Source organism: Lethenteron reissneri, chromosome 42 (genome assembly GCF_015708825.2).
Source record: "Lethenteron reissneri isolate LAM-NWPU_2019-01 chromosome 42, ASM1570882v1, whole genome shotgun sequence".
Taxonomy (NCBI): Eukaryota; Metazoa; Chordata; class Hyperoartia; order Petromyzontiformes; family Petromyzontidae; genus Lethenteron; species Lethenteron reissneri.
The window spans coordinates 5,837,788-5,865,717 of record NC_083820.1 but is presented as its reverse complement, the minus strand read 5'-3'; the positions used below and the strand labels follow the sequence as shown (position 1 = coordinate 5,865,717).

At 51.0% G+C, this 27,930-nt stretch overlaps 1 protein-coding gene across 1 annotated transcript in view; it reads right to left on the bottom strand.

The window, feature by feature from the left end:
• Positions 1-2,133: 2,133 nt before the first annotated feature.
• Positions 2,134-27,930, bottom strand: part of LOC133353020 (E3 ubiquitin-protein ligase UBR5-like) — a 59,730-nt gene continuing 33,933 nt past the window's right edge. The window contains 30 exon segments of the mRNA XM_061569081.1: positions 2,134-6,201; positions 7,216-7,301; positions 7,662-7,806; positions 8,357-8,470; positions 9,736-9,906; positions 10,391-10,475; positions 11,323-11,495; positions 11,877-11,937; positions 12,681-12,811; positions 13,450-13,594; positions 14,155-14,263; positions 14,854-15,097; positions 15,738-15,836; positions 16,263-16,383; positions 16,817-17,166; positions 17,669-17,782; positions 18,349-18,521; positions 19,353-19,426; positions 20,586-20,816; positions 21,313-21,530; positions 21,701-21,966; positions 22,506-22,763; positions 22,896-23,021; positions 23,323-23,422; positions 24,676-24,796; positions 25,370-25,609; positions 26,188-26,348; positions 26,810-26,905; positions 26,907-26,937; positions 27,398-27,524. Coding sequence (XP_061425065.1) covers positions 5,989-6,201; positions 7,216-7,301; positions 7,662-7,806; positions 8,357-8,470; positions 9,736-9,906; positions 10,391-10,475; positions 11,323-11,495; positions 11,877-11,937; positions 12,681-12,811; positions 13,450-13,594; positions 14,155-14,263; positions 14,854-15,097; positions 15,738-15,836; positions 16,263-16,383; positions 16,817-17,166; positions 17,669-17,782; positions 18,349-18,521; positions 19,353-19,426; positions 20,586-20,816; positions 21,313-21,530; positions 21,701-21,966; positions 22,506-22,763; positions 22,896-23,021; positions 23,323-23,422; positions 24,676-24,796; positions 25,370-25,609; positions 26,188-26,348; positions 26,810-26,905; positions 26,907-26,937; positions 27,398-27,524 — 4,583 coding nt within the window. The 3' untranslated portion in view covers positions 2,134-5,988.

The window sequence follows — 27,930 nt, the reverse complement described above, 5'->3', positions numbered from 1 at the left end:
ACCGCCACTATTTTTTTTATTTCGGCAGGTAAAGGCCCACCCAGCGGTTATAGCTATTTTTCAGAAGCCACCTGGCCACAAGCGATGAGAGCTCAACGGAGTGGGCTTGTCATCGTGTGTGAATGTGTGGCAGGCAAATACTTGAGTCTAAATGTGGAGGTAAAGACCGTGTCTGTGTGTGGGGGCTCCCCTAGGTCGACTCAGATTATTTAAGTTCTCGTTATTAAATTTGATCTACGAATTAACGCTACGCCTCGAATGTCAACATGAACAAAGCGGTTATAATTCCACACATAACTGGTGGTAATACACCCAGCGATGATGTGGCTTTAAATCCCAAGCTTACCCATAGGATGTATCATAGTGCCACAGTGTTGAGTTTCAACCATTATAAAAGCCGTAGTGGATGTAGTTTTGGAGGGGGTTTGGTTCAGATTCCATGCTGCAGTCCCTCAAGCTCCCAGAGTTCCTGCTGGTCAGGGTTCGACTCAACCCATCATCACCATCATCGCTGTGGTGGATAAAACCAGCCAGTGAAGCGGTGGGGGACAGAGATTAAATCTGGGGCATGATAAACATCGGTGGCGATGGCCGAAATGTCCCTGGGCCCCTCTTGAGCAACCCGCACCCTATGGGCACGATGTGTGGTCAAACAACCACCATAGCGGACACGGCGTGGGAGAGCTTTCGCCCAGACGTCGAGTATTGACTCAGGGCTGTAAAGTAGTGTTGAATACGTTCGTCCCAGTGCTGACATAAGGTTGCACTCATTACACACAAAGTGCTTCTTTCCACAAATGAACCTCAATACCTCGCTGATCTCAAGGTGCATAAACCATCACGCAAACCCCGGTCTTCCTCGCAGCAACGCCTTTTGGCTGGTCATCGAACAAAGACGGCCACTGCACCGCGCACTTTCAGATGCGCTTCTGCGGCCGTCTGGAACGCTCTTCTGATATTAGGAAGCCACTGGAGAGCGATGCACTAATTTCCTTAAAACTGCTTTTGTGTTGTTTGTTGTCCTTCCCAAGCACCTCTGATTAGCACGATTGACCAGGTTCAGTGCGAAGTTCAACAACATACTATACATATCGATTTAAAGCTTTCGTGACTGCAGGGATTCATCTTCTTGGTTCTTTCGGTAAAGTCACGTAGAAGGGAAGTAATAAAATAATAAAAATAAAACATAACATAATAATTGTTTTATTATGTTTTATTTTTATTATTTTATTACTTCCCTTCTACGTGACTTTACCGAAAGAACCAAGAAGATACTATACATATTCTAGATTTGTAGTTTTTGTGACTGTAATGATCCATACTCTTTGGTTATTTCGGTAAAGTCACGTAGGTGAAAATAATATTGAAATAAAAAAATGAAAACTAAATTAAATCACGACGTTTCGGGCGCAACACAAGCGTCCTTCACCAGGTGGGGACCACCACAGCGAAAACAATCGCTGAAGTATGCCAAAGAGATTGCTGTAACAAGGGATTATATAGCTGAGGGGGCGGGGGGGCAGGGTGAGTGTGGGGGCAGGGAGAGCGGCAAGGATGTTCCTAGAGTTCGAACTAAAGCTGTACGTTGGGTGGGGGGGAGAGGGTTGGGGCGGCAAATCTGCACGATCGAAACACTGCACGTCAAATTTCCTATTGATGGTAGTGTGCAAGGATGGGAGTGAAAGACTGGAGATGTGGATATGAATATAAACTATAAGGCAGCTAAAGTTGAACTTGGTTAATAACATCCTTCCAATGATTGCTCAATTTGAATCCATCTTCTCGGTTGAAGTTATGTCTATGTTTGTACGTCTGGATGGCTTCATGGACAAATCTTTAAGGACATTTCCACGATCCAACCCAAAAAACGATTATGAACATGTGTCACGAAAGCCGACGTGTTAAGCTAAAACACAGCAAGTTAGCAGTGGAGGGCACAGGTGGTGCATCGGACAGTCATCTCAGCCAGTCAACCTATGGCACCTGGGTCTGTCCCGTGACCTGCCCGCTTCACGTGGGCCTTCATGTGCACATAGCCTGGCACACGCGCCGCGGGGACGTCACCGCCACTTAGTGGCGAATGGCGGCAATTGTTGTCAGCATACACTTAACAAAGCCACCAAGTGAATCCTGTTGTCTGGGGTGATGTTTTTATTCGCAATTTATCTGGTAACAGCAGTGTGATTCAATGATCCTTACTTTTTGTTGGCATCTTAATTTGTACAAGTTTTAAACAACAAAAATATTCAAGCGTGCACAAACCTTTCGAAAGCCAGTCGCAATAAACACCTTTACACAATACATCTTCATTTAGACCGTTTTACAGGACGTTACGGAAGATGTCACGAAGCGTCAGATGCGTGTATTGGCAGAAAGGCAACCTCTGATTTGGATCAACTCTTGCCAGGTCTCAACCATCTCGTGTCGTGCCAGGTTTCCTGTTTTTCCAAATAATAAATCTGTGGCAAGGTTCAAACTAACACAAGAATCATTCCTCGAGGTATTGTATTCCACCAGCAACAGGTATCAGCGATTTCTGATGGTTTACAACCGACGCTCGCTCAAATGGGAGGAAAGGTATAGTTAATAGACCTTGTTTATATGATCACGTGTCCGAATTGGTACTTCAGGAATCCAAAGACAAATAAAATGGAACAAATGTTCAGAATTGACAGACGATCACATTTACCTGTGTGCACGTGGCAGATGCCAGTCACAACCCTCTACTGCACTCATGAGAACCATCACGACCCCGACCACCACCACCTTCATTACAAACGTGCATGAGCCTCTGAGCTGCATGCCACCGGGTGTCATGAACGTGGGCACTTGCTTAAAGACTTACACCATGGGATGAATAAACTACGTTCACACTGGGCAATGTAATCTTAACATCCTGTAAATAACGAGGAAAACGGTATAATTAAATTGTTTGATAGCAGCTACCCATACTTACTATTGTAGATAACCTCACTGACTCCAGAGCTCACTTTGCATGTGGTATGTATATGTGCTATGTTAAGCATTTTACATCTAAGCAATGCACTTTTGATATTTGGACAAAATGTCTAACAGAAATGTCTATTAGTGATTGTTTTTTATATTATTTATTCTTTGCAAAACTTCAAGAATTGGCTGGGGTTCACATTTTTACAAAGATTTATGTTATAAAGTTATTTGTTGGCATCCCAGGTCTCCCTTGCGAGCACAAATCTTGTCTCATGGGCTCTCGCATGCTTATACATACAATTATTCCGTGTGTAGGGCAGTGGTTATCACAACGCTCTATGAACCTGGCCACCCGAGTTCAGTTCACAGCGACGGCAAACATCAGTGATATCGTAAATGGTCCCAAAGTTCCCTACTTCAACTCGCACTGACCAGCGTGGTGAAGTGTGGTCCAAAACAATAATAACGAAAACATGGAGGACATCTCATCCAGCAGTGGATTAACAAACGGTTGTATATTGCTATGACATGTACGCAGATTGGTCTAAGCCTTTGACTAAATCACCCGGACTTGGCCCGATCGCATCACATCTCGTAAGTTAAGCAGAGTTGAGCTTGAATAGAATATGGATAAATGACTTTCTCGACGTCCGGTGGCAATAGGCTTCTGCATGGCTACGTGATTGACAGTTGAGGGTGGTGCAGAAAAAAACATTACTGTTATATGCTCCTGCATCTCTGCCCCCGCCTTCACCTTTACCACACTGCAGCGTGGTGAAAGTGTGAAGTATACTCAAACAAGCCCCGTGATGGCGTGGGGAGGCACTCATCTGGTGCAAGGTTTTCAGAAGGGCTGTACATCTGCGTGTACACGCAGCGAGTTCGAAGGAAACTGAACAAGAGTCCACTCAAACATTTTTCGTGGAGACATCGAAGAAATGGCCTTTTTAAAAATAGCGTGAATGAGATTTAGTTTGATCACATCGAGTCCGATGTGAACAGACTGCCCCCAGTGTGAACGCAGATATTGCAGAGTTCAATAAGCAGGAGATGCGCCAAGCGTAAATGCAGGTAACAGGAAACTCCTTTGCAGTTACTGTATTCCAATTGTTATTGTTTTGCATTTTCTTTACACGTCAATGTCTTCCTTTAATATTCACCCAAGACTACTGTGAGGAAAAAGTAACTGAAGGTTTGCTCATGAAAACCACCGGATTAAAAAAACGCTAATAAAACAAAATATGCGTCTTACTTTGAAGGCGACTTGAACTAAGAGCTGTTTACTCTGCTTACTTGTAAGAAGCACAAACGGCAGCAGAACACAAGCATCAAGAGCTAATGTAATGACACTCGGTTCCAAACGGAATATTCAATATAATTATAGGAACCCGATGCAAGTTCAAGTGTGCAAAGCTGGTGGCATTTTCCAATTCCCACCACATCCCCTCTGGCCAGACCCTCTGGAACCAAGGTGCGGCTCTTCACGACAACAAAAAATATCCTTCCCAACAAAACAATACGACTCTTCAGATTTCCGAATGAAACAAGCAATGGAGAGGGGCTTTCCATTTGGCGATGTCAACCAGACATCTGCGACCAGGTTGGGCCTAACTCCCAGCTGCATATGAAGCTACACCAGCCTCAGACTGTGTGCTTGCTTGAAGCCAAGATGTACCGTTCGCACAAGCCAAGGGGGGGGCCATCACCAGTGCTTCTCCACCCGAGTGCACACAAGCCTCAGGCGATCCCATTTTCCTGCACTTGGGGAGACTTAATTGAGTCTCTAAATGTCAGAGGCAAGACGCAGCAGCAGAAATCTGCTCGAGTGGATGTTTTGGAACTCGGCTATATGCCACCAATTGGCCCAGTGTGCCACCTGTGGCATAACATTCCAGGTCTTTAATCAAAAACAAACGGTCCCCGAAGAAATCAACGGTAAAAATAAGAACTGTCCATTCATGTCTACAGATAGTCGAGTTATTTTTGCTCGACACGACTCTCATGGTGCTCTCGGCCAGGTTAACTAAGGGACGGCGAGTGCGCGCGTAGAAACAAAAATTCGACGAGGAATGGGTGATTACGACGGTGGGTTATGATGCGTGCAACATACGGCTAAACACATGTAAGCAAGGTGCTTGCGGTGCAGAGCTGGGGACGTCCAATTATTCAAGTAATCATTTACTCTACCGATTATCGGCTCGATTACTCAACTAATCAGAAAACAAAACTGTTGCAAATAAGGGGGCTTTCTACCACATGTCCCGGCTGCGCTGGTGATCTGCTCAAGTCAGCCTTCAGGAGGCAGGATGTGGGAGGTGGCAACCATTTTAAAAGGGCCCAAGTAATCACTACAAAACGGTAGTGGATTACAAATTTTAGTCCATTCATTGACTAATCATCCCAGCTCTCATCACGGAGTAAAAAATAAAGTAAAATGTGAAACAACAGTAATTCAACAAAAAGTGGCTCGCTCACAACGTGGACAGAGTCAGCGCCGTTGGCGGGGGGGGGGGGGGGTGGCCCTTTGGACGCGGCCGGCCCCACGTGTCGGCCAGGCTCCCCCACTGAGCATGGGGCCTCCACAAATAACAAAATGTTAACAAAAACAAAACAGTGAAATTAAATATAAACCAAAACTCGCAACTCCCCACTTGGCAAAAGGCGTAATAAAGTGAGCTACGCTATTAGGCCCTCTCACCCTTCCTCGTGTCTTATCTATTCTCGTTACTGTTATTAGTTTATACAGTCTGGGTGTACACGCTGCCAAATGGCTTCACCTTGACGTCCGTTGTCGCATGGCACATTCGTACGAGAGCGGCCCCCGGTTACGCTTTCATTTCTTTTTTCCCATTTCTTCTTTTTTGTTTAAAAGTGTTTTTTTGTATAATTATCTTTATTTTACAGAGGCGAATTATGCGCAAACCCTGCCTCCTGAGTGCACGGTCACCGCGGCCCTTAACGATCGAGCGCGCAAGCAAGTGGTCGGGTGGACGAATGGTGGACGGGTAGACAATAGACAAGACGTGCCGACAGGCCCCGCTACACAAAACCAAAGTTCTTGGTCTTGATGGCCAGCAGCAGCTTCTGCTTCAGGATCTGCCGCGAGGAGTAGAGGGGCACGTAGAGGCGCGAGATGCACGTGTTGGCCGTGGGGAGGTGTTGGTCGTCGGGCGGGCGAATGGTGATAGACGGCATCGGCTGGAAGCCCTCCTCACTAGCCGGAAGGGATGGTGACGACGTCCAGAAATATACCTGCGATGGTGGGTGGAGAGGGACAAGCGGGGGAAGGGAGTGCAAGGAGGGTTGATGAGGAGGAGAGGGTGTTAGGGTAGTTCACTCATAATTTAACGACTCACTCCAACTGACATCACGATAAGGGGATTTGAGCCAATTTAAGCGTTTATTATTTTGCGTCCCGTCTAACTTTGTCTGTTTTGGTTCATTAGCTATCATGCACATTTGCATAGAATGTTTCATGAATCGCCATTAACAGGTCTGACATGCATTCTTTGAAGCATGAAGTGAGCATAAGAAAGAATTTGAAATCAATGAATGTCAAGTGACTAAATATGCTAGAATGCATACAACAAGGTGATATGCTCGAAAGAGTTGTGTGGGTATTGTGTTTGCGGAGTGTGGCCTGGGTGTGAGACTGTTGATGTATGTGATGGTCTGTATGTCAGTATTTTGGTGCTGGTATGCGTGTTGGCACAACTGTTAAGTTTGTGTGTGCTGCGTAAGTGCACTCATGTCAACAGCATGGCATGTGCACTGGTGTGTGTGTGTGTGTGCATGTGGTGTGTGTGGCATATAGGTTTGTGTTTTGATTTGTGTGTGTGTGGTGTAGTGGGGATGTGTGGTGTTTTTGGTTGTTCATGTGTTACGTATTGGGTAGTGGAGTGTGTGTTGGGTTGTGTGTTAGGCATCGTGGGGAGCGAGTGTCGTAGCTAGCGCACTGAGCGATCAATCAGGTGACGCGTTGAATTGCCGCTCAAAACCAATAACAGTGGCGCATATCTCAACTGGTTCTGGGCCTCCCCTAGGTCGACGAAGCCTTAAATGAGTACCTGGTGCAGTGTATGGGGAGACAAAGGCAGCCAGGCGTGGTGTTGGCCACCCACCCCCTCGTGTGCCATGCCAGCTTCCATAGGTGCTCGCCAACAGCACTTGCCCCAACAGTTTGTTAAAGGCTACACGGGGGATCTTTGTAGGCAATGGCTCGTGTACTGAGTTTATGTGCACGGGTGCTGTGACCCCTGTATTTACCAGGTCCTGCCGCTCGGCCATGTTCATCTTCTCCACAATCGACCAGAACCAGCGCTTGAACTGCAGAAGCTTGTCGGCACTCTCGCCTGCTCACCCACACATGCCGCCAACATCCTCTCACTCACCACCACATTTGCCCACTTGTTCACCGACCCACCCACACTTATTCACCAACTCGCTCGGTCACTCACTCACCCATTCTCACGAATGTAGAGAAACGCACTCTTGCTCCCTCAATCGCTAACCAGAAAAACTAATCCATCCACCCACTCACTCACGCTACTGTTGGGAGGCTCATTCAAGTGTGTCACGCAATGGGTTCGCATGCAGCGATGGGATGACCGAACTGAGACCAACAGCTCTCGCTAGGCACGTGACCACGGGTCGAAGAATCTCACGCACGCAGCCAAAATCCCAATTCGAAAGCGGCGAGCGCCGCCTCTCACCGGACTCGTCGTTGAAGGACGTGTAGCTGATGAGCATCTGCACGTTGACCTCGCCGCAGCCGTTGACGAGCAGCCTGAAGTCCTCGGCGGTGAGGTCCTCCAGCGCACTCCGAGGCAGCACATCGAGCACGCCGCGGCGCATTGCCTGGGCACGCACGGCAGGAGACGCGGGGAGGTGAACGGGAGATGCGGGAACACCAGGGGGTTCAAAAGGGAGGCACGGGGAAGTGAACGAAGGTACAAAAGAATGCACAAGGGAGGCACATGGGGCACAGGGGACACACATTGACAGGCAGGGATATGCACGGCAGGGGCCGCAAGAAGTGCGAGTGTTGCACAGGGACATTTTGGAGAGGAATGGGGAAACAGGAGGAAATTTAATCAAATGGTGGGCACAGGGACAGGAACAACAATGCACAGGGACACAGAATAATTTAGAGGCAAATGAGGGGACAGAGGAACACATGGACACAAAAATGGAACAAAGTGGAGAGACAGAAACACATTCGGGTACATGGGCACACACAGGCACAAGTATACGAGACAGGGAAACAGCAAACCAAGGCTACCAACAACCAGAACACAGGGCGGTCATAATCACAACACGGACTGGCAACGTGAATCTGGGCGGCAATGAAAACACAATGGTGCACAAGTGGGGTTCGGCGCAGGGATCCGAGGCGGCGCTCACTCACCAGCGCAGGCTGCTCGGCTGCCACCAGCATGCGGTACTCGGTGTACTTGCGCACGTACTCGTAGACGTTGGCCGGAGTCACCGGCGCCGTCAGTCCCCCTGGCACCAGCTCCATCTACACGCGGCGAGGAAGCGGCGCGTCACGGTAGAGGCCGACCAAAACTGAATTTCTGGTTTCGGCCGAAACCGAACAGTATGCCAAAAGAGGCCATTTGCCAACTTTCGGCACCGAAACCGAATTTCGGTCGGCCTCTACGTCACGGCACAACAGCATGGGTCTCAGCCGACTCCCGAGAGCTCGGCTGGCCACCGCAGATGTTCTCCGGCACCGCTTGGCTATTTTCCCCACTCTTAACAAAATAAACTGGCGGCTTGGTTTCAGACGTCGTGTAATGTATGTATGTTTCACTTCTCTCGCACCGTACGTAGCCCACCGTGCTAATCAGAAGTGCGGGGGAAATACAAACTCAACACAAATAGCTGTTCGAAAAAAATGAGTTTTCAATCTAGATTTAAAAGTGCATAGCTCCAGTGGCTTCCTAATATCAGAATGAAGAGTGTTCCAGATGGTCGCAGAAGCGCATCTGCAAGTGCGCGTGCGCGATGCAGTGACCGTCTTTGTTCGATGGTTAGCCAAAAGCCATTGCGAGGATGACTAGAGCTCGCGTGATGGTTTATGCTCCTTGACGAGATCAGCGAGGTATTGTGTGGTTCATTTGTGGCAAGCACTTTGTGTAATGAGTGCGACCTTATAATGTAACGGACTCATCAACATTGGAATCCATGTACATTCAAGAAGCTGTTTTTGTAATCTCACTTGCACCATTTCATCTATGTCTCAATTGCACCGCCTCGCCTCTACTCTCTGCAGTCGAATTTGTTCCAACTTTTCCCATTTCTTCTATATTGTGTGTTTCGTTCGCCGCATCTCTCACATATGCCGTTCGTCTCATCTGTAACCGTCAGTCCCATTTTTTTCAACCAAGTAAAAATGTTCACCAATTGGAAATAATCGTTCCTTATAAGCGCAGTTTGATGCGTGTATCCACACTAACAGACGGACTAATGGATTGATGACATTGTACTTACTCCGAAATCGAGACTCATTTCTTGGGGTGATTGGACTTTTCAGTCCAGCTCCCAGGTAGATTCTAGAATGATTTGCCTTTGCAAATAGGACAGACTGGCGAGAGCTATTTAAGTGTCTTGAAAGTTCACGTCTTTAAATGGTCCTTTACCCCCCTAGTTCTGGCCATTTACCATGGATCAGTTGATTTCCTACTTTCCATACGTGGGATCGACGGCACCTGAAAAATGTCAATTATTAGCATACGGTTGTTTCACACGGGAGTGAGCCGGCAAGCGAGGAGGGATGTATACCGGTGTGCTGCACAGCTGTCCGCCACCCTCCTCCTTGCATAGGTCGATGGAGAACGTGAGGTCCATGGCCTTGAAGACGGCATCCGCGTCGCAACTCTGCGCCGCCAGGATCAGCTGACGCAGGCTCTCGTACGTCACGGGGTCGAAGAACGCAAAGTCGTGCCAGTTCACCTGCACGCGCGGAATACGCGCTACGGTTACAACCATGCTCCCCGTTACCAACGCGCTACCGTTACCAGGGTGTTACCGTTACCAGCGTGCTACCATTACCAGTGCGCTACTGTTAATACTGCGATATCGTTACCAGGATGTAAATGTTACCAGGGTGTTACTGTTACCAGGGTGTTACTGTTTACACTGCACTACCGTTACCAGGGTGTGACCATTATCACCATTCTGTTACCAGGGTGACGGTGCATTTCGTGCTGAACGCATGATAAGTTAAATCTTGATTTAAAGCTTTCGTGACTGCAGGAATTCACTCTTGGGTCGTTCAGTCAGGTCACGTAAATAAAATATGATAGATCACGACGTTTCGATCGCAACACAAGCAATCGTCTAGGTTGACCGAAAGACCCAAGAGTATGCATTATAAGTTATAACCGACCAGGGAGATCTTTGGTAAAGCTGTGCTACTACACCAGGGGTCACTCACCTTACGGCCCAGGATGACCTTTATGACGTGGCGGTTGAGAGTGATGGGACAAAGCTCGTTCTGCAGCAAACACAGCCCCAAAATCCTGCAAAGAAACGCAGACACGCACCCAGGCACGCACGCGCGGTGCTTTAACTGCTGCCGAGTCAACGATCTTGTGTGATGCGTAACAATTTAAAATAGCAGGAATTTATTCTGTCACCACCAGGGAAGGGAAGCAAGACGGGTTTAACTGCTCAAAATAATCCGGTTGAGATTTCTGAGAATGTAGACATGGAATTTAAATCGAGGACCCGGGTGATACTGGCATTAAAATATCCGGAGAGAAATTCAGACCTCGGGCTTGAATACAGACACTTAACAGTGCCAAGCTCAGGGCTCCGACATGAGCAATATGAACCTTTCAAGACACGCATCCAGTCACAAGGCTTGAACCCAACATCTCTGCCGTACCGCTCGTTGGCTCAACAGAACAATGTCGTGCCCGCCTCACTCAATCAGACCTTCGACAGATGAAATCTGTGTCAATCCCGTATTGCTGACAGCCTGGTTATAAATCCCAGAACCTGGCTCAGTGACCGGCATGCCCATTATGCACCACCCGAGAGACACCCCGCCCCAGGGCTTGAACCGCACAACTAAACAGGGTCCACTCTGTGGCTCTGACAACAGCCATTATGAGCTCGTCGGCATGAGTAGAGCCATCCCTAGGGTACGACAAATCGAGGCGACCGCCCTGGGCCCTGCGCTTTTGGGGGGGGGGGGGGGGCTGCGCTTTGACGTTGCAGCATCAGATGTAATACTTCCGGTTCGGTTTAAAAGTGTCAGGGGGGCTGACAGTGAGATTTCCTCCGGAACCCACACCCCCCGCCCCTATGGACGGGCCCTGGGCACGAGATACCGGGGAGCGTTAGGAAGTCGAGCGCCCTCACCGGCCGACGTTGCGGAAGCAGTTGAGCCGAGCCTCCGTGTTCTTTCCGGCACGCAGGGAGTAGAAGCCGCGCTTGCCCGGCTGGTAGAATAGCGGGCTGTTGTCCTCTGAGTCATCCGAGTCATCTTGGTCCGTGTCCATCACGCTGCGGCTGCCAAGTCGCTTGCGCCCATCCTACACATGACCACGCGTGAACAAACGTACGTACGTACGCACACACGCAAACACGTGGATGTCAATGCAATGGTGCATTTTATCATGAGGAATGTAACTCCTTGAAACATTATTCCGCCTGCGAGAATGCATTTTTTTACCATTTATGGTAATTGTATGCTAGCTGTTGGTGAGGATATTGTAGCTTTCAGGAAAGATAGACCGTCCCCTGCCACAGGAATGAGGAAATTTCAGCACGAGCTCAGGACCAGCAGTGGAGATGAGTATCACCCCACAACGTAGGATGGTAAAGGTTACCTCGATTGTCAACCAAGTCATTATTGAGAGAGACATGTTCACCTCTTGAGTTAACACCAACGCCCACGAGTGCAAGGGGCTTACCTGGGGTCTGTCCGAGTCAGGGAGGATGGGCAGATCCATCAGAGATTCTGCTGCCCCATCCCTGTACACACACACACACAAAGACAAAGACCCCCTTATAGCCTTAACAGACTTTTACGGCAAGTGCACCTTTCAAGGCCGGCACAGCGCACACGGGGGTGGGTGGCCAACACCACGCCCAGCCACCTTTGTCTCCCCAGTACTGATGTTTGTATACCACAGCAGGTACTGATTTGAGGCCGAGTCGACCTCGGGGAAGCCCAGGACTGGTTCAGATAACTGTCACCGATGTTGGACGTGCTGTGCGGGAATCGAACTCGTGTCACCAAGTTCATAGCACAGCGTGCTAACCACTACACTACTGCTCCCCACACACACCTATACAAGCACACACACACACAAAATCACGTACAAAGTAGTAGTCAAAAAAGCAACTAAAAAGAAGCAACTCTGATAATGATAATAATATGCACTGTCCTTGAAGTTTATTGGTCCACACCCGAGACGGCTTTCTTTAGAGTTGCTTCTTTTTGTTTGCTTTTTTGACTACTTGTGTTGTGGATTATTGCAAACATGATGCCTTGAATAAAGGTGTCAGTTTTGTACCAGTTTAAAAGGGTAAAAACCTACTACTATATGTTGCCACTGGTAAAAGAGATCTCATAGTGTAAACACGTATAAAGGTTGAGCCTTACACACACAGAGGCAGCGTCATGCGATGCCTGTAACCGCACGGTGTGGTATGAGACACCCGTAACCTAAGGTGTGGTGCGACAGCCATGCGGTGCGGCGCAGGGCGCTCACCGCCCGTGCGAGATGATCAGCTCCATCGCCTCGTCCACTCGCGCCCTCAGGGAGTCCTCGCTTGCCAGGAGCAGCAGCAGCTGGGCAGGCGAGAGATCTAGCAGCATGCCCGTGATCTTCCCAGCCAGGGCCTGCGTGCGAACACACGCAATCAATTACCAGAAAGGTACTTCGTTGTTTTCCGACCTCCCACTTATATTCTAATTGTGCTATCGGCACAGGTTGTCTTGAAATATTAAATTGCATGTGCAATTGAACCTTATGGCGGGACCCCGGAGTCCCATAAGCCCCCGGCTCTCGCATAAACTGCTTTGCGACGTAATTTTATGTCTGTTGAAGGTGAATGATAGGACAATCTGTTCCTCTCGACGAGCTCTACACGATGCGCTAATCAAAGTTTAGTTTTTTCTGCGCATTCGTCCTCGCTGCGCTTGGACGACACTACAACAGAATGATCCGCGCCAGGTGGGTCGCAGGTGTTTATGTGCGCGTTGGGACGGAGTCGCCAAAATTTTTGTTCATTAATTACGATTTTGACTTTCGTTTATTCGGGACCCCGGGGTCCCGCCATAAGGTTCAATTGGCGAGTGCGAACGTGTGTGTGCAAGCGACTGTGTAAGCAAACGCGTGTGTGAACGAATGCAAGGCGTGTGCGAAAGCATTAAGTGTTCGCGAGTCTGAACAAGTGCGAGTGGGAAGCAGTGGTGCGTGTGTGTGTGCGCGTGCGTATGTGCGAGCGTGTGTGTAAGTGAGCGAGTGCGAGTGTTACGGGCTGCAGCGCCTGCACGCGTGGGTAGAGCCGCTCCCCGAGCGCCTGCCGATGTGCAGGGAGAGGCTCGTACTCCTCGGCCGGGCTGCCCTCCGAGCTGCTGTGGAATGGCCGCGCCTCGATCGATAGCTGCCGCCGAGACTCCCTGCACCACCATCGTCGTCGTCATCATTATAATCGTTAACATCACCATCATCATCGCGGTTGTTAAGCTATGCAGCGATTCACACCACCACTCCCGCCACGGCAATTCGATGTATTGTCAGATTATATTTATTCTTATCCCTTCTGTCTCGTTTGTACAGTTTTGTTTAATCTATTAGCCACAATGGAATAGTAGCATATTATTTGCTACAAGCATCTTCCAACGATGAGCCCCACCATCATTGGCACCAATTGTCATTACCACCAGGACCATTTACAGATTCACTGCCATCAGTATCATCACCAACATCAGGCTGCACTGTCAACATCACAGCTATCATTGTGGTTCTCGTTGGTATATTGAACAGCAGTTACCACCATCAGCATTACCACCATCCTCAAAATCAACAACATTCTTAATACCTTTGTGTATAGCTGTGCATAGCTGATGTATCGCTATTTTAAAGCTGTGTGTGACTGCGTATAACTGCATGTATATGTGGTTGTACGTGTGGTTGTACGTGCGCCGTGCGTGCGGCCACGCGTGTGTGTGTGTGAGACCTCTCTCTCTCGCGCCGCGAGCCGGCCCTCAGGCCGCCCGCCCTGCGCTGCTCGCGCTCTCTCTCCCTCTCCCGCTCGCGCTCGCGGTTCCGCAGACGTTGCATCAGGCCTGCATTGGCGGGGGTGGTGGGGGGGGGGGATGTGGTGGAGAGGGGTCAGGGTGATAGGTAGGGTTGGAAAATGAGGAGCAAAGCAAACAAACTTCGCTCTTCCAACTCAGACGGATGCCTGGGCAGGAACGTATGAAGACGCATATGGTCGTGTAGATAGAACAGATTGCATTGGTTCATCATGGGTCCTCCTTTGCCAGTACCAAAATATGATAATAGGTTTGTCCCCCTTTTTTCTGGCAACAAAACAGGTGTTAAAATGTTAAAACACCAAACTGAAACCTTTAACAAGGAATCATGTCTGCATTAACCACAATGCTTGTGGTCAGAATGCAAACAAAAAACTCTGATAATATATGCATTGTCCTTAAACCTGATTGGTCCACACCAGCGGGAACAGCCAGATGGCGGTGTCGAACAGAGTAGAAGAGCCGCTGAAGAACAGACGGTTAAACCCGGGCTAAGACTAGGCGCCAATGTGTATGTGACCAGAGTAGATAGCGGGCTAGAGAAACGACTATAAGGCAATCCAGTGTAAAACTGGAGAGCACGCCATCTTCTGTGTCAGCGTGCGTGCGTGCACACGTACTAGCGGGCAGTCCCTTGCTGGCCTGCTGGATGAAGTCGAGGCTCGGCAGCTTCTCGTTGGAGAGCAGCGCCTGGGCAACCGCCGTGTAGAAGCTGCGGGCGACGCCGCTGCCTTCGCCCGGCTCGTCCTTGAAAGTGACCTTAACACGGTGCACGGCCATGGGCGTGGAGGCACTGCGCCGCCCAAAGTGGTTGTTCAGCTGCCGCATGGTCTGCTGGATGAGCAGCTCGCGGTCGCGATCCACCTACACGCAGCGCAGGTGGCACAAGAGGGCATCGGGCGAATGGTGAGTGAACAGGTCAGCGGGGGAGGGGTGTGTCGAATGGCTGACACTGTAGAACAGATGGCAGTGTGGAAGACTGGGTGTGCGATTAGTGCACCGTACTACAAACACGGCTGCCGGAGTTCGATTCCCGGCCACGGCTAATATCAGGCCTTGGGCATCTCCTAAATCGACTCGGCCTTAAATGAGTTCCAGGTTTGGTGTGCAAACATAATCATTGGGAAGACAATGGCAGACAAGCGTGTTGCTGGCCTTAATTGGTGTACGCGAACAGCAACTGCCCCAATTGTGTACAAAGGCTATACGGGGGATTTTTATATATTTTTTATAGTTGCGACTAGTTGTAGCACCGGCCAAGGAAACATGGAATCGCTAACCCTGGTTCGGGGCTGCCAACAGAGACAAGCAAATTTCCGATGCTCATTGGAGCTTGAGAGATTTTACTTGAGGGCGACAATAATAAAGTGTCCAGGGAATCCACAAGGAGAGCCACTGCTGCAGGACTTCACAGGCTATGTCACGCCACTTGGCGGCGACGGCCATCTCTCCTCTCTCCAGCGGCGGTGTACTTGCAAATGTTGGCCCTGGCCGGCAAGCTCACTTCCAGGGTGAGGTCGCGGGACTGTGCGTTACGCAGCTTCTCCATCTCCCGGCGGAACTTGGACTCCTTCACCTCGAAGCCGCCCAGCTCCGTGAGGATCTGGGGATCGAGGAAGGTGGGTGGGTAGCAGGTTAGTGTTGGCTCGCCACAAACGCGCGTGTGTGGGTAATAGATGGAATTTTACTTCAGCACGAACGACTCAATAAGCTATGAGGCTCTATTTTATGGGCTTCCTGTGACGGTACAGATGTTATACAGTACAGATCTTAGGTTACAATCGCGGTTACAAAGGTCGTGATACAAACGGCAATAGGGAATCGGTCGAAAATGTAAACAAAAATAGGGAAAGGGCAAGGGAGAAGGGGAGGGAAAGACAAACAGGGGCACTATCAAGCATAGTGAGACAGGGTAGGGAAATGCTGGGTAGAAGGACAAGGCAGGAATGGGCAGAGGGGGTAGGGCAGAGTAAACATCAGAAGCTACGGCAGGGCAGCAAAGGGCAAGGCAGAGAAGGGCAGTGCGTACCGATCCAGGCTCAGCCCCGACGTCCTCCATGAAGACGCGACCAAACAGCTCGAGTGAGAGGCGCCAGCGCCCCAGCAGCATGTCGTGTGAGATTACCATGCCCATGAAGCTGCACTGGGACCTGTGCACGCAAACACACACACACATTTGTTAAAAGAACACACACAATACATTTGAAAAGTGTTTGTAGCGTTAATGTGCAACCGAGAAACACGCGCACAATCTTAATATGCACACATTTACATCAACGTGCAAACACACCACACACTAAAAACACAAATCAGTTAATACTACATTATCATAAGCGCGTAGACACATTATTGTGTGCGTTGTGTTAAAATGTTACCATGAATAAAGAAACGTGTAAACAATATGTAAATATACCAATGTGCACACACATTCACACAAACACGAATGTAAAGACATTCACGCACAAGCAACAAATGAAGAACGGCACTCACAAAACACAAGGCACGGGGGGTTGCTCGAACCATGCCTCTGAGGTTCTGGCTCCGCTCTACGTCGCGGGGACGAGAGTGCAGACCAACGCTCACCTGAACGCAGACAGCGCCGGCTCCTCAGACTCGGCTGCCCCACCACCACCAGCTGCTGCTGCTGCTGCTCCTGCAGCAGCAGAAGATGGTCCTGGCTTCACATCGGCGGCGGCAGCAGCCGGCGGCGGAGGGGGAAAGAGAGATGGACGGAACTCCACAGGCACCAGCGCTGGCAAAGCCGCCTGCTGCTGCTGCTGCTGAGGGGGTGGTGGTGGCGGTGGTGGTGGGGGCTGTTGTGTGGTCGGCGCCTCCGGTGTGGAGGTGCTGGCTCCACCGGGCCGGCGCTGGCGATCGCCGATGCCGCTCACGCTCGCGAGGTTGGTGGAGTAGGACATCTTGGTGGGGAGGACCTGCGTGGGGGCACCAGCAGAAGAGAGGTGAAGCTGGTGCTGGCTGCCGAATGGCTAGGGGAGAGCCGGTGCTTTCGTTCATTTGTGTCACCACCATCATTGCAAATATTCTCTCCAAGCACAACATCATAATCGCTACCATCACCACTCCAACAAATATCACCAACAGTATCACCACTGTCGTCTTGACAATGACCACCCCACTATTACCATTTGCTCCTCCACATTTACCACCAAAATCACCACCTCCATCACTACCACCATCAGCATCCAGGCTGTCATTACCATCACCACCATAATGATGATTTACTCCACTCCCAAAAAACACCATCACTGTGAACATCACCTACACCGCACATTTTAGAATAGCACGGTTGGGGCTACATACGGTGGGAAAAAAGTTCAAGACACATACTACAATCATGACTATCAAAACCACCACAATTTTATAAGTGGGGGTCGTAAAAGCCCACCAGCACTGCCACCACCACCATAACCTCACCTCGAGGCAGCTCCTGGCCGCGTCGTCCCGGGGATCCGGTTTGTCTGTGGCCGCGTGGCTCGAGTAGAGCCCCTGGCTCGGACGCCCAAACAGGTCCTCCTTCCGTGCGTTCGGCTGTGGGCGCCCAGCAAAAACAAAACTTCAGACACATCTTGCGCTAGGTAACCATCGAACGCGGCGGATTCCTGCAGTACTCTCGCTGACAGCGGCACAGGGGAGTTTGAATTAATCATAACGCCACTATTATTAGTATGATACAGGCAAGCTGCTTTGTGGTTTAATTTTGAGTCTTAAATCAACACTTGGATCACGAATGTGGGGCAGTGACATGGCTGAGCGGTAGGGCATTTGCATTGCCACACAGGTTCGTAGTTCCAGCTGAGCAGCTGTCCCAGATTAATACTACAGCTGTATCAGCCAAAAAAATTGTATAAATCTGATCAATTACTGGGAAGCCACATGGCAACATCACATACTACTGGCAGACTAATACCCATTTTCTTATCAGTGCCAAGTTGACCTTTCCCCTTCACAGGGACAGCTGCCAACGGGGCCCCCTGCCGCAGGGCAACTTGAAATCTTGTGTACGAGAGGTGCGGTATAAAAGTCAAGTGATGATGATAACGATAAGGATGATGATTGTGACGACCGCTGCAAGGGGTGGCACCGCGCGCCGTCACCTGGAGGAGGTGGGGCTGGTCGGCCAGGGGTAGCGCCTCCGACAGGGGAACCTCGAAGGGGTTCGGGGGGATGCAGCCGAGGAACGTCATGGAGTCGGAGCGGCGGAAGAAGGCGTGGTGCTGTCCCGACTCCGACGGCAGCAGCTCCTCGTCCTTGTAGGGCAGCGAGCCGCCTGCACGTGTAGCGCCACAAGGGGTGGAGGGAGTAGCGGGGAGATGCATGAGAGTACGCGTGTGTGGGGAGGGTGTTTGTGTGTGTATGGGAGCGATCGCGTAGTTGTTCGTGCACTGTGCTACAAACCCAAATGGCGACGAATAAAATCAGTATTGAATATTTAAACAGATCTGAGGTCTCCCCCTAAGGTTGACTTGATTATCTGGGGTGGAAACATCGGCATTGGAGTAACAAAGGCAGTTGGGCATGGTGTTGGCCACTCACCCCTTCGTGTACCGTGCCGGCCTTCATACGTAGGCTATAAGGGGGACCTTTGTCTTTGTATGGATTTGTCCCCCATGACCTCCTGTCGGCAAGCGATCACTAACCTGCACGTCTTCAAGGCAGTATTGACCAGGGTGTCTGCACCGTGGTGACATCCGACGTCAATATATAATGCTGTTCATATGTCACGAGCGTCGCTACTATATTCTGATTCTCCGGATTATAAAACACTCGGGAAAGAAACGCCCCAAACTTTGTGGTCATTTAAAAAAAAAATCATTAAAATCCAATGTCCTGGTAAAGTGTAAAATATACTGTGGAAGATGCTGGGAATAAAGTGTGTTATAATCCTGAAAATATGGTCATGGTGGAAGTGGCTGTGTGGTGGAAATAAAGTTTGACTGTACCCGGTGCAAATAAAGCAAATCATGTCGCACACATGTAATAGTGGAAATGTTCATGGTGACAATAAAGGTCCCATACCCGTAAAACATGAAACCAATAATAATCCCCAGAAGACAGAATATTGATATATTATTATTATTACTATGGCCACGTGTCTCACTCATGTTGCTGTCCTCGTCGTTCTCGTGCTCCGAGTCCTCCGTCTCCAGACTCAGCTCGAGCAGGTCGCGCGCCCTGCAACACGCCAAAGCACGCAGCCACCACCACCACCACCCGTCATTGCTCCGCACATCGCTCGGCACAAATTAACCACAATACCTTGCTGATCTCGTTAAGAAGCATAAATTATCACGCAATAGCAGCGGCTTTTGATTTGACATTGAATAGAGACCGCCATTGCATCGCGCGCTTTCAGATGCTATTCTGCGGCCATCTAGAACGGAAGCCACTGGAGCCATGCACCTTTATTTAAAACTAATTTCTTTAGAACTGCTTGTTTATAGTTGTCCTTCCCCTGCACCTCCAATAAGCAGTTGACTACGCACGGTGTGAAAGAAGTTCAACATACATACGGCACACACTGATGACAGTGGTTCCTTCACATCGCCAGATCATTCATCCATAGGCCCCACGACTCTTAACGTCTCACAAAGCGCTACAAATGTCCATACTCTGGTTCTTTCGGTAAAGTCACGTAGGTGAAAAAATATATTTATTTATTTTATTTTCACCCTACGTGACTTTACCGAAAGAACCAGATTCAAACCCAGGACCTCAGTGCCACAAGGTTCATTGTCCGACATCATCACTTACTATTAATATCCCCAGTGGCAGCCGTCCCTGTGAGGTAAAGGGTGAATACAGTGCCCGTCAGCAAGTGGGATTTTTTCTGCCAGTAAAGGCAATTTTGGCAAGTGAATTGTAAATGATAAAATTTCACAAATTTGGACCATAAAGCCAGCACACAAGGCATAATTTTGTTTTCGAATAACGTCACAGAATCTAAAACAGACCCTTTGAAACAGACTGTATACATAGGGATAATACAACCACAGTATTAACCAGGGTGGCCGCGAGGCTTGACCACCAGCCTGTGCAATGGCCGGCAATCGTTTTACCGCTTGGCCACTCCACCAACATCATCATCATCGTCGTCATCCCTGAGCCACTCCAGGTGCTAAAGTCGGCGCGCCTCTTCCCGTGGCCGCGTGCGAGCGTCCACGTGCGAGAGTGCGCGTGCGAGAGTGCGCGTGCGAGAGTGCGCGTGCGAGAGTGCGTGTGCGAGAGTGCGCGTGCGAGAGTGCGCTGTGCGAGAGTGCGCGTGCGAGAGTGCGCGTGCTAGAGTGCGTGTGCGAGAGTGCAGCGTGCGAGAGCTCTGCCCCGCCCCGCATACCGCTTGCGGTCCAGCTGCGGCGTGTCCAGTGTGGTCTGCTGGTTCACGGCCTTGATCCAGTAGATGAGCGCCTGGAAGACGTACGCCACGTGCTTGAGCGAGCACACGTCCAGCAGGGGCAGGATGTCCGAGTGCTCGTCCTTATGCGCGCGCATCAGCGACAGCGCGTACGTCAGGAAGTCGCCACGTGCCGACAGCAGCCCGTGGCGCGACGACAGCAGCGTGGCGCGCCTGCAGGGGCACAGCGAGGAGTGAACTCCGGAACACTCAAACATGAACAGACGGACGAAGGACCACACGTGAAGTAAGATGTTACGGTTATGGTGAGTTCAGAGGGATGGAGGCTGGTTGTCTAGTATTCATGCGTATTGTTCGTGTGAGGTATATGGTTACAGATTAGAGTTGGGGTACAACTAGTAAACTGGTACTTGCATCTGGTTGGAATGTGTGGTTCTTGTTCGTGGAAGGCTCGATTACGAGGGATAATACCAGTGGCTAGTTGGCTAATTAATTAAGTCAGTGGTAGAGCGAGTAATGTCCATCTGTCCATTGATCTCTCCCTCTCTCTGTCCATCCATTTCCTCCCTCTCCATTCGTTTATCCATCTGTCCTTCTGTATGTCTCTCCATCCATCCGTCCGATCTTCCCTCTTTCCGTCCATCCGGTGTCTCACCTCTGCGTGGGTGCGCATCGCTGTGCGAGCGAGCGCAAGTGCGTGTGTGCCCACCTGCGTGACTCGAGCCCACGTAGCGCCGCGTCGTCGCGAGGGTTTGGCCGCTCGCGTTCGCGCCGCGCGGGGTTCTGCGAGGCGTGGAGCGGATGGCTTGGATGCGACGGGTCGCCTGCCGACGCCAGCGCCGAGCCGTAGCGCAGCTGCGCCTCCGTCGAGTCCATGACACTCACCATCCAGTTCCAGGTCAACACCAGGTGCTCCTCCACGTACTTCTGCTCCCGGCGCGGGCAAAATGCACTGGGTAAGACTCGCGATCGAGCGGAAAGGTGGCGACTGCGAGCTCCGCACAAACGCCAAGCTATATCGGCCACCACTATAGACCCCCACACAATTTGATGTCAAGACAGTTGGATACGTCCCCTGTGCCTCCCCGCACCCCCACCTGCAGGTGCACGGCATCCTGGAAGCGCAGCGTGAGCGAGCTGGGCAGCTGCGAGGCCACCAGGTGGTAGTACTTGGGCAGCAGGCCCATGAGATCGGACACCTGGCGCACCACGATGCTGTAGGCGCGCGCCAGCCCGCTCGCCGATGTCAGGTAGCTGCTGGAGTTACCGGCTTCCAGCGCTGCCGCCGCTGCCACGGCGTTCGAGCCGAGCGTGGTGCTGCGCCGCAGCGAGTTCGGGTCGATGTAGATGAGGCCACCCGAGCCTGGGTTGGGGGTCAGGGAGTAGGGGTAGGGTACAGGAGGCAGGAAGTGGCAAGAAAGGCTGGAGTTAAGCCGTGCACGAGACGTTATCTCGTCCAGCATGTGACACCTATTCTAAAATGTGAGCATATGATCCCCTGAATTTGCTGCTGCGCTAGAGAGAATACAAGGGCTCTGACAGCCATTTCCCAGAGTCCTCCAGGGCAGCTACCAAAGAAGTAGTGCCACTTTTAATTAAGAAAGGCCAGATTTAAAGCCTCGATGGTTGAAAGTAACAGTTCACTCGCAAGCTTCCTGATCGTGCTCAATGCTAAGGCAGGTAAAATACACTGGCAAGGACATGTGATTTAAGCAATGCTTATTGCAAAACTGCATGCTTAACAGTGATCTGCACGTGCGTGCGAAAGTGCGTGCAAAAGTGCGTGCAAAAGTGCGTGCAAAAGTGCGTGCAAAAGTGCGTGCGTAAATGCATGCGTAAGTGCGCGCGTACTCTGTGCGACCGTGTTCGCGAACGTGCCAGTGAGCGAGCGCGCGGACTGACTGGTGACGGAGGTGGTGGCCGCCGAAGTGGGAGGCGGTGGCCGCTGGGGTTGGGGCGTGCGCACCGCCCACTGCATCGAGCGTGGCGCCTGAGCAGCGCTGCTGGCATGCGCACTGTTGGCTGTGCGTTCCAGCGGCTCGTCCTGCAGGAAGCCATCCTGCTCCTCCTCCTCAGTGGGCGAGCTGCTGCTCTCAGAGTCGCTTGACTCGTCCGACTGCGAGTCGTCCTCCGAGAAGAAGGCCGGCACGCTGCTTGCGCCTGCTCACGAACGGCAAACTAGTTAGCGGACGAAAGGACGATCTGACCGACGAATCAATTAAGTAACAGGTAAACAAGTGGACAAGTGGACGAGTTAACGAGCTAAGCGAGGGGCCGGGCGATGCTGCCTACCAGCCTCAGAGCCGGCGGTGGCGGCGGTCACCACGCTGCGCCGCCCGCTGGCATTGTCCTGGTTGCTGTGGTTGCTCTCGCTGTCGCTCTCCGTCTCAGCAAGCAGGTCCAGCTCCATGTCGCTTGCTGACCACGCGGACACGCGGACAGGCGCACACATGGTGACGTATGTAAACGCGCGTGCAAGTTTGTGTGCGTTTACATACATGTGTACACGCACACAAGAATATGCAGACAAAAGTACAAGCAGGCAGCTGTACATACACTCAAATACAGACGCTAATATAGGCACACACAAAGATGCACGCAAAGATGTATGCATAAAAAAAGCTCACACGCATACACACAAGCACTCGCACAAAGAACTGTTCCGACGGATGCCAGTTGATCCTCCATTATGAAGTCAGTGTGCCACCCCTCCCCGTACCATCTTCATCGTGGTCGTCATGGTGACCCTCGGCCTCAGGATTCTCCTCCGCCTCCTCGTGGTGGTCCTCTTCACCGACGACGCCCTCAACCACCTCCACCTGCCAGCCACGGCGAGAGCACCACCAGCAGAGCACACGCACCACGGATTGGGCTTTGCGTTCAATGCAGCCTAAACTAAACTAAAAACTATTTTTATTTCACCAGGTAATGCATGTACGTTGAACTTCTTTCGTACTGTACGTAGCCAACGGTCCTAAAATAACTATAGTTATTTTTCAGAAGCAACCTGGCCAGAAATAATAGCTCAACGAAGTGGCTTATTATGTAGAAATGTGGAGGGAAAAACTGGAGGACCCAGGGAAAAATCCACGCGACTGCAGGGAGGAACGTGCAAACTCCAAAAATGCAGGCATCAGGGGGGCTAGGATCGAACCCACGACCTCCTGCATACCGGGCGAGGGAGTTAACATGTCACCTCCACAGCCTGGCAAAGCCCTCACAGCAGCTATTGCTTTTCGCTTCGTAGTTTATACGTGGTGCTCTTCCGAATAACATGTGGTAATCCAGAAGCATTTTTTTAACAAGCCGGGAACCAGAAGGTTGAAACCAGTATAGAGTTTGCCTACTTAAACAAATACTGCTGGATAACAATGACCAGGAAAGCGAATAGGCTGATGAGCTAAAACACTAATTTACGTGGAGAAAAAGAATGGAGTTCTTACATTTTCTTCTCATAGCTCCAGTTATTTTGTAAATAAACTATACTTGTGTGTTTGTGCATTTCATCTAAGAAAGCCTTCGAGTCTTTATACATTTTCAAGAGGATAGGTATTGAGATGTTGAGTCAGTTTGCTGTTAAACAGCGGTTGGTGTCATGTGGTGTAGTCGGAAAAAACCCATTATACAAGAGGGGATAACACTCGTAACCATGCACACACAGGTTCACAAACAATTGCTCGACTTTCAATGGGATTGTTTTTGCTCTAATTTCTATTTTCCTAAATGCTGTACTTTGCTTTTGTTATTTTGGTGATCGAGGCCACTCTTGCAACTGAGAATGTCCTTGTCAATGGAGTTCTCACCTGGATATTGTTTTTTTGTATTCACCAAAACTACAGCCCTCTCGTGGCCATCTCGAATGTGTGATAAAGGGAGTGGGGTGTGGGGAGCATGCCAGCAAGAGGGCGCAGCGCACAGATGGGCGAGCAAGGCAGCGATGGGGCAAGTGAGCGGGCGGGCAAGTAGACGAGCGAGTACGTGGGCGAGCGAGTGAATGGGCGAGCGAGTGAATGGGCGAGCGAATGAAGGGGCGAGCGAGTGGTGGCGGGGGGAGGGGTGATCGGACTCTGACCTCCTCGACGTCAGCAGACACCAACTCGTCGGCCTCGTCATCCCTGCCGCGGGCCACGGGAGCGGGGCCTCCGCGCCTCTGCTGGGCCGCGTGCGCCATGTACGCAGACTGCTGCGAGCTCCTGCATGAGCATGCAGGTGCAAGCACGCGCAAATTCAAGTTACACTTGTGCGGACGCACACATACTCGAGTGCACAAAAGACAGATCCCCCGTATAGCCTTAGACAGACTGTTGGGACAAGTGCTGTTCATGAGCCAGCACGGCACATGAAGGTGGGTGGCCAATTCCACACCCAGCAGCTTTTTCTCCGCACTAGTGATTTTTACAAACCGCACCAGGTACTCATTTAAGGCCAAGTCGAACTAGACGAGATCCACTTGGACATATTCAAATATCTGCCATCGTTATTGGTCGGGTGGCTGCGTCAGGAGCAAAGTGCGCCAAGCACTGCGCCACGTTTCTCCAGACAATTTGACACAAGCTAATCCCGCTTGCTTTAAAATATTTTTTAAAAACCTTCATCTGCGGTGCGACACCCCCACTGATGCGGCCTCCCTTGCCACTGGCCACAAACTCCCCATTTACCTCCCCACCGAGTGACATCACTCAGCCACCTCCACACAGACCAACTACTGCCCCCGCCCCACCTCCGCACGCCCTACCCCACACAGTGGCACCCGTCCCACCCCTGACCTGCTGCTGTCGTCGGCGGCCGGGCGCGGTGGCAGCGGCTCCACGGAGAAGATCTCCTCGCTGCCCTGCATGGCGTCCAGGCTGGTGCTGACCAGCGCAAATGGCGCCGTGGGCCTTGCCACGCCCATGCGCACGGGCACGATGAGCGACTCGGCCACGTGGCACAGCTCCTCGACGGCCAGCGGCAGCAACGCCTGGAACACGCGCTTGCACTTGCCGATGGGCTGTGGCACGAAGTTACTGCGGGGGTGGCGGCAATGCAACAGGGACAAGGGGTTTGGGGGAGGACGAGGAGTTTAGCAGTGCAGGGAAATGAAGAGCAGAGGAGGGGACAAGTGACATGACCTTTGTTCTAAAAAGCCAAGATGCTTAGGTCACCAAGCTCCAACACCCAATCATGTTAGCACAATCACTCTTGCACTATGACCTTACAATAGTGTTACACTTTGACATCCACCATCGTGACATTCACTAGCCTGACCCACCCTCGCTTACCCTCCGACCTCTACGCTATCTGAAATGGCCACACATCCAGTTATTTTGTGCTGGTGGTCCAGGATATGGCAGAGCTTTTGTACATGCAATACACACATTCGTGTGTTGGCGAATCCGACGACTTAAACCCTCCAAGAACCTTTGCCCACTCCCAACTCTGCAGCGCGAGCCTCAGAAACCACAGTCCACGGTGAGGCAGCGTACGGTTGTTGCTCCGTTGGGCTGGAAGTAGGGAGGTCCACGTGAGCCAAACACATCGGGGTGTTGGGGAAAAGTTGGAGGTGCCAAAGGTCACAAAAGAGGGGACGCGTCCCTGCACTCACTTCTTCTTCTTGGAGGAGGCCATCTCGACGCTCAGGATCACAAAGATGCGTGCCACCGAGCGCAGGAAGCGGCGCGTCACGGCCACCGCCTCCTCACGCCGCCCGGGCGTGTACTTGTTCTGCAGCTCCGTCACCAGCGTCGTCAGCAGCGTGTCCAGCAGCTGCACGGGGATGGGCACAAAACGAGGTCAGGTCGAGTCACATCAAGTTCAAGTTGCAAGTTTATTTTGTTTAGCCAGGTGAGAACTCAAAGAGACTAGGATAGTCGAATTTGCAAGGGACCCGAGTTGCCAAAATTACAAAAGCAAAACAAATTAAGTGCAGCGATGAAGCAACGAGAAATCAGAAGAAAAACATGTGACTTGAGAAAAGTAAAACATTGCACAAACATACATCAATGTAAATTATTAATTCCCACTTCACAGAAGCATCAAACAGCAGTGTCGTCATGCGATGTGATGTAACGCCACATCAAGGCACAGCAGAATCTGCAGGCCAGAATCAGCATCTTGATTTTTACTGGAGGAATCCGATGAGCTATGAAGCTCTGTCAAGTATGGGCAGCTCAACAAGTTATAGGTTGTAGGTGCGAGGTTAAGGAACGGGGGTCGGCAATTCGCACCCCCATGTCGGAGCACTTGACGAGCAGACAGTGGGTGAAGCAGTCAAGGCGGATGGTGCCGCTCTGCTGGGACAGGTACACCTGCTCCTCCTGCAAGCAGGTGTGCGATGCGGCTGCTGGCGCTCAACCTGAATACACACGCGTACACATCCATGCACACGTGAGTGCGCTAACTCACATGCTCGTACACGCACGCATACACGAGTCCACACACGAGACCACACAAGTACACGTGCTCATACGCGCAGGGACACGAGTACACACGCTTGTACAAGTACACGTAAACACACGCACACTTGGCCAACAGCAATGCACACATACCTAAGCACACAGGTGCACTTGCACTCAGGTGTGCACACACAAGGTGCACAGACAACCGCGTACACAAACACGCATGCACGCACCAATGCACACAAGTATACATTGAACCAACACAGCGACACAAACCCAGGGTTTGTTGACCATTTCAGTGTTTGTTATGGGTCCACAGTATGTGTTATGGGTCCACAGTGTTTGTTATGGTTCCCCAGTGTTTGCTATGTATCTCCAATGTCTGTTGTGGGTCCCCAGCATTCTGCGGGTACTGACGGGTCCTTGTTCTCCTGGGATCCGAATGTGATCATGGACTTCACGGCATTCCAGTCCTTCAGGACGCGCTCCAGGGCCTGCTGAGCAAACCGGGGAGGCTCCAGGTCGTGGTCCGGCATGTCTGCTTCTGAAAATACCCAGCGAGATACACATTAGCACAAGCACACTGACGTAAACACCCACAGCTACACCACACAAATAAAGAGCGCTGCTACACGCGCACCCGATAGTCACCGCACTTAGAAGCACACATGAAACTCGGCTGGTTCAAGGTGAACCTGCCCTCATCATCATCATCAGCAGCGAGGAATCCACTGCCTCCCCAAGCCGTGGCCATCTCTCACGGCCCTACACAGGTAGGAATCCACCCCAGCCCCTGCACACAAGCCGATTTGATCGTGCCAACTTCCTTAGCCACTGTCTTCCTTTGGATTGCCACTCCATCGTTAATCTCGACCCCCAGCAATCATCTCTGATAGTAACGTGTCCTGCCCATGCCCATTATCTTGGAAGTCCATTTCCTCCCACAACTC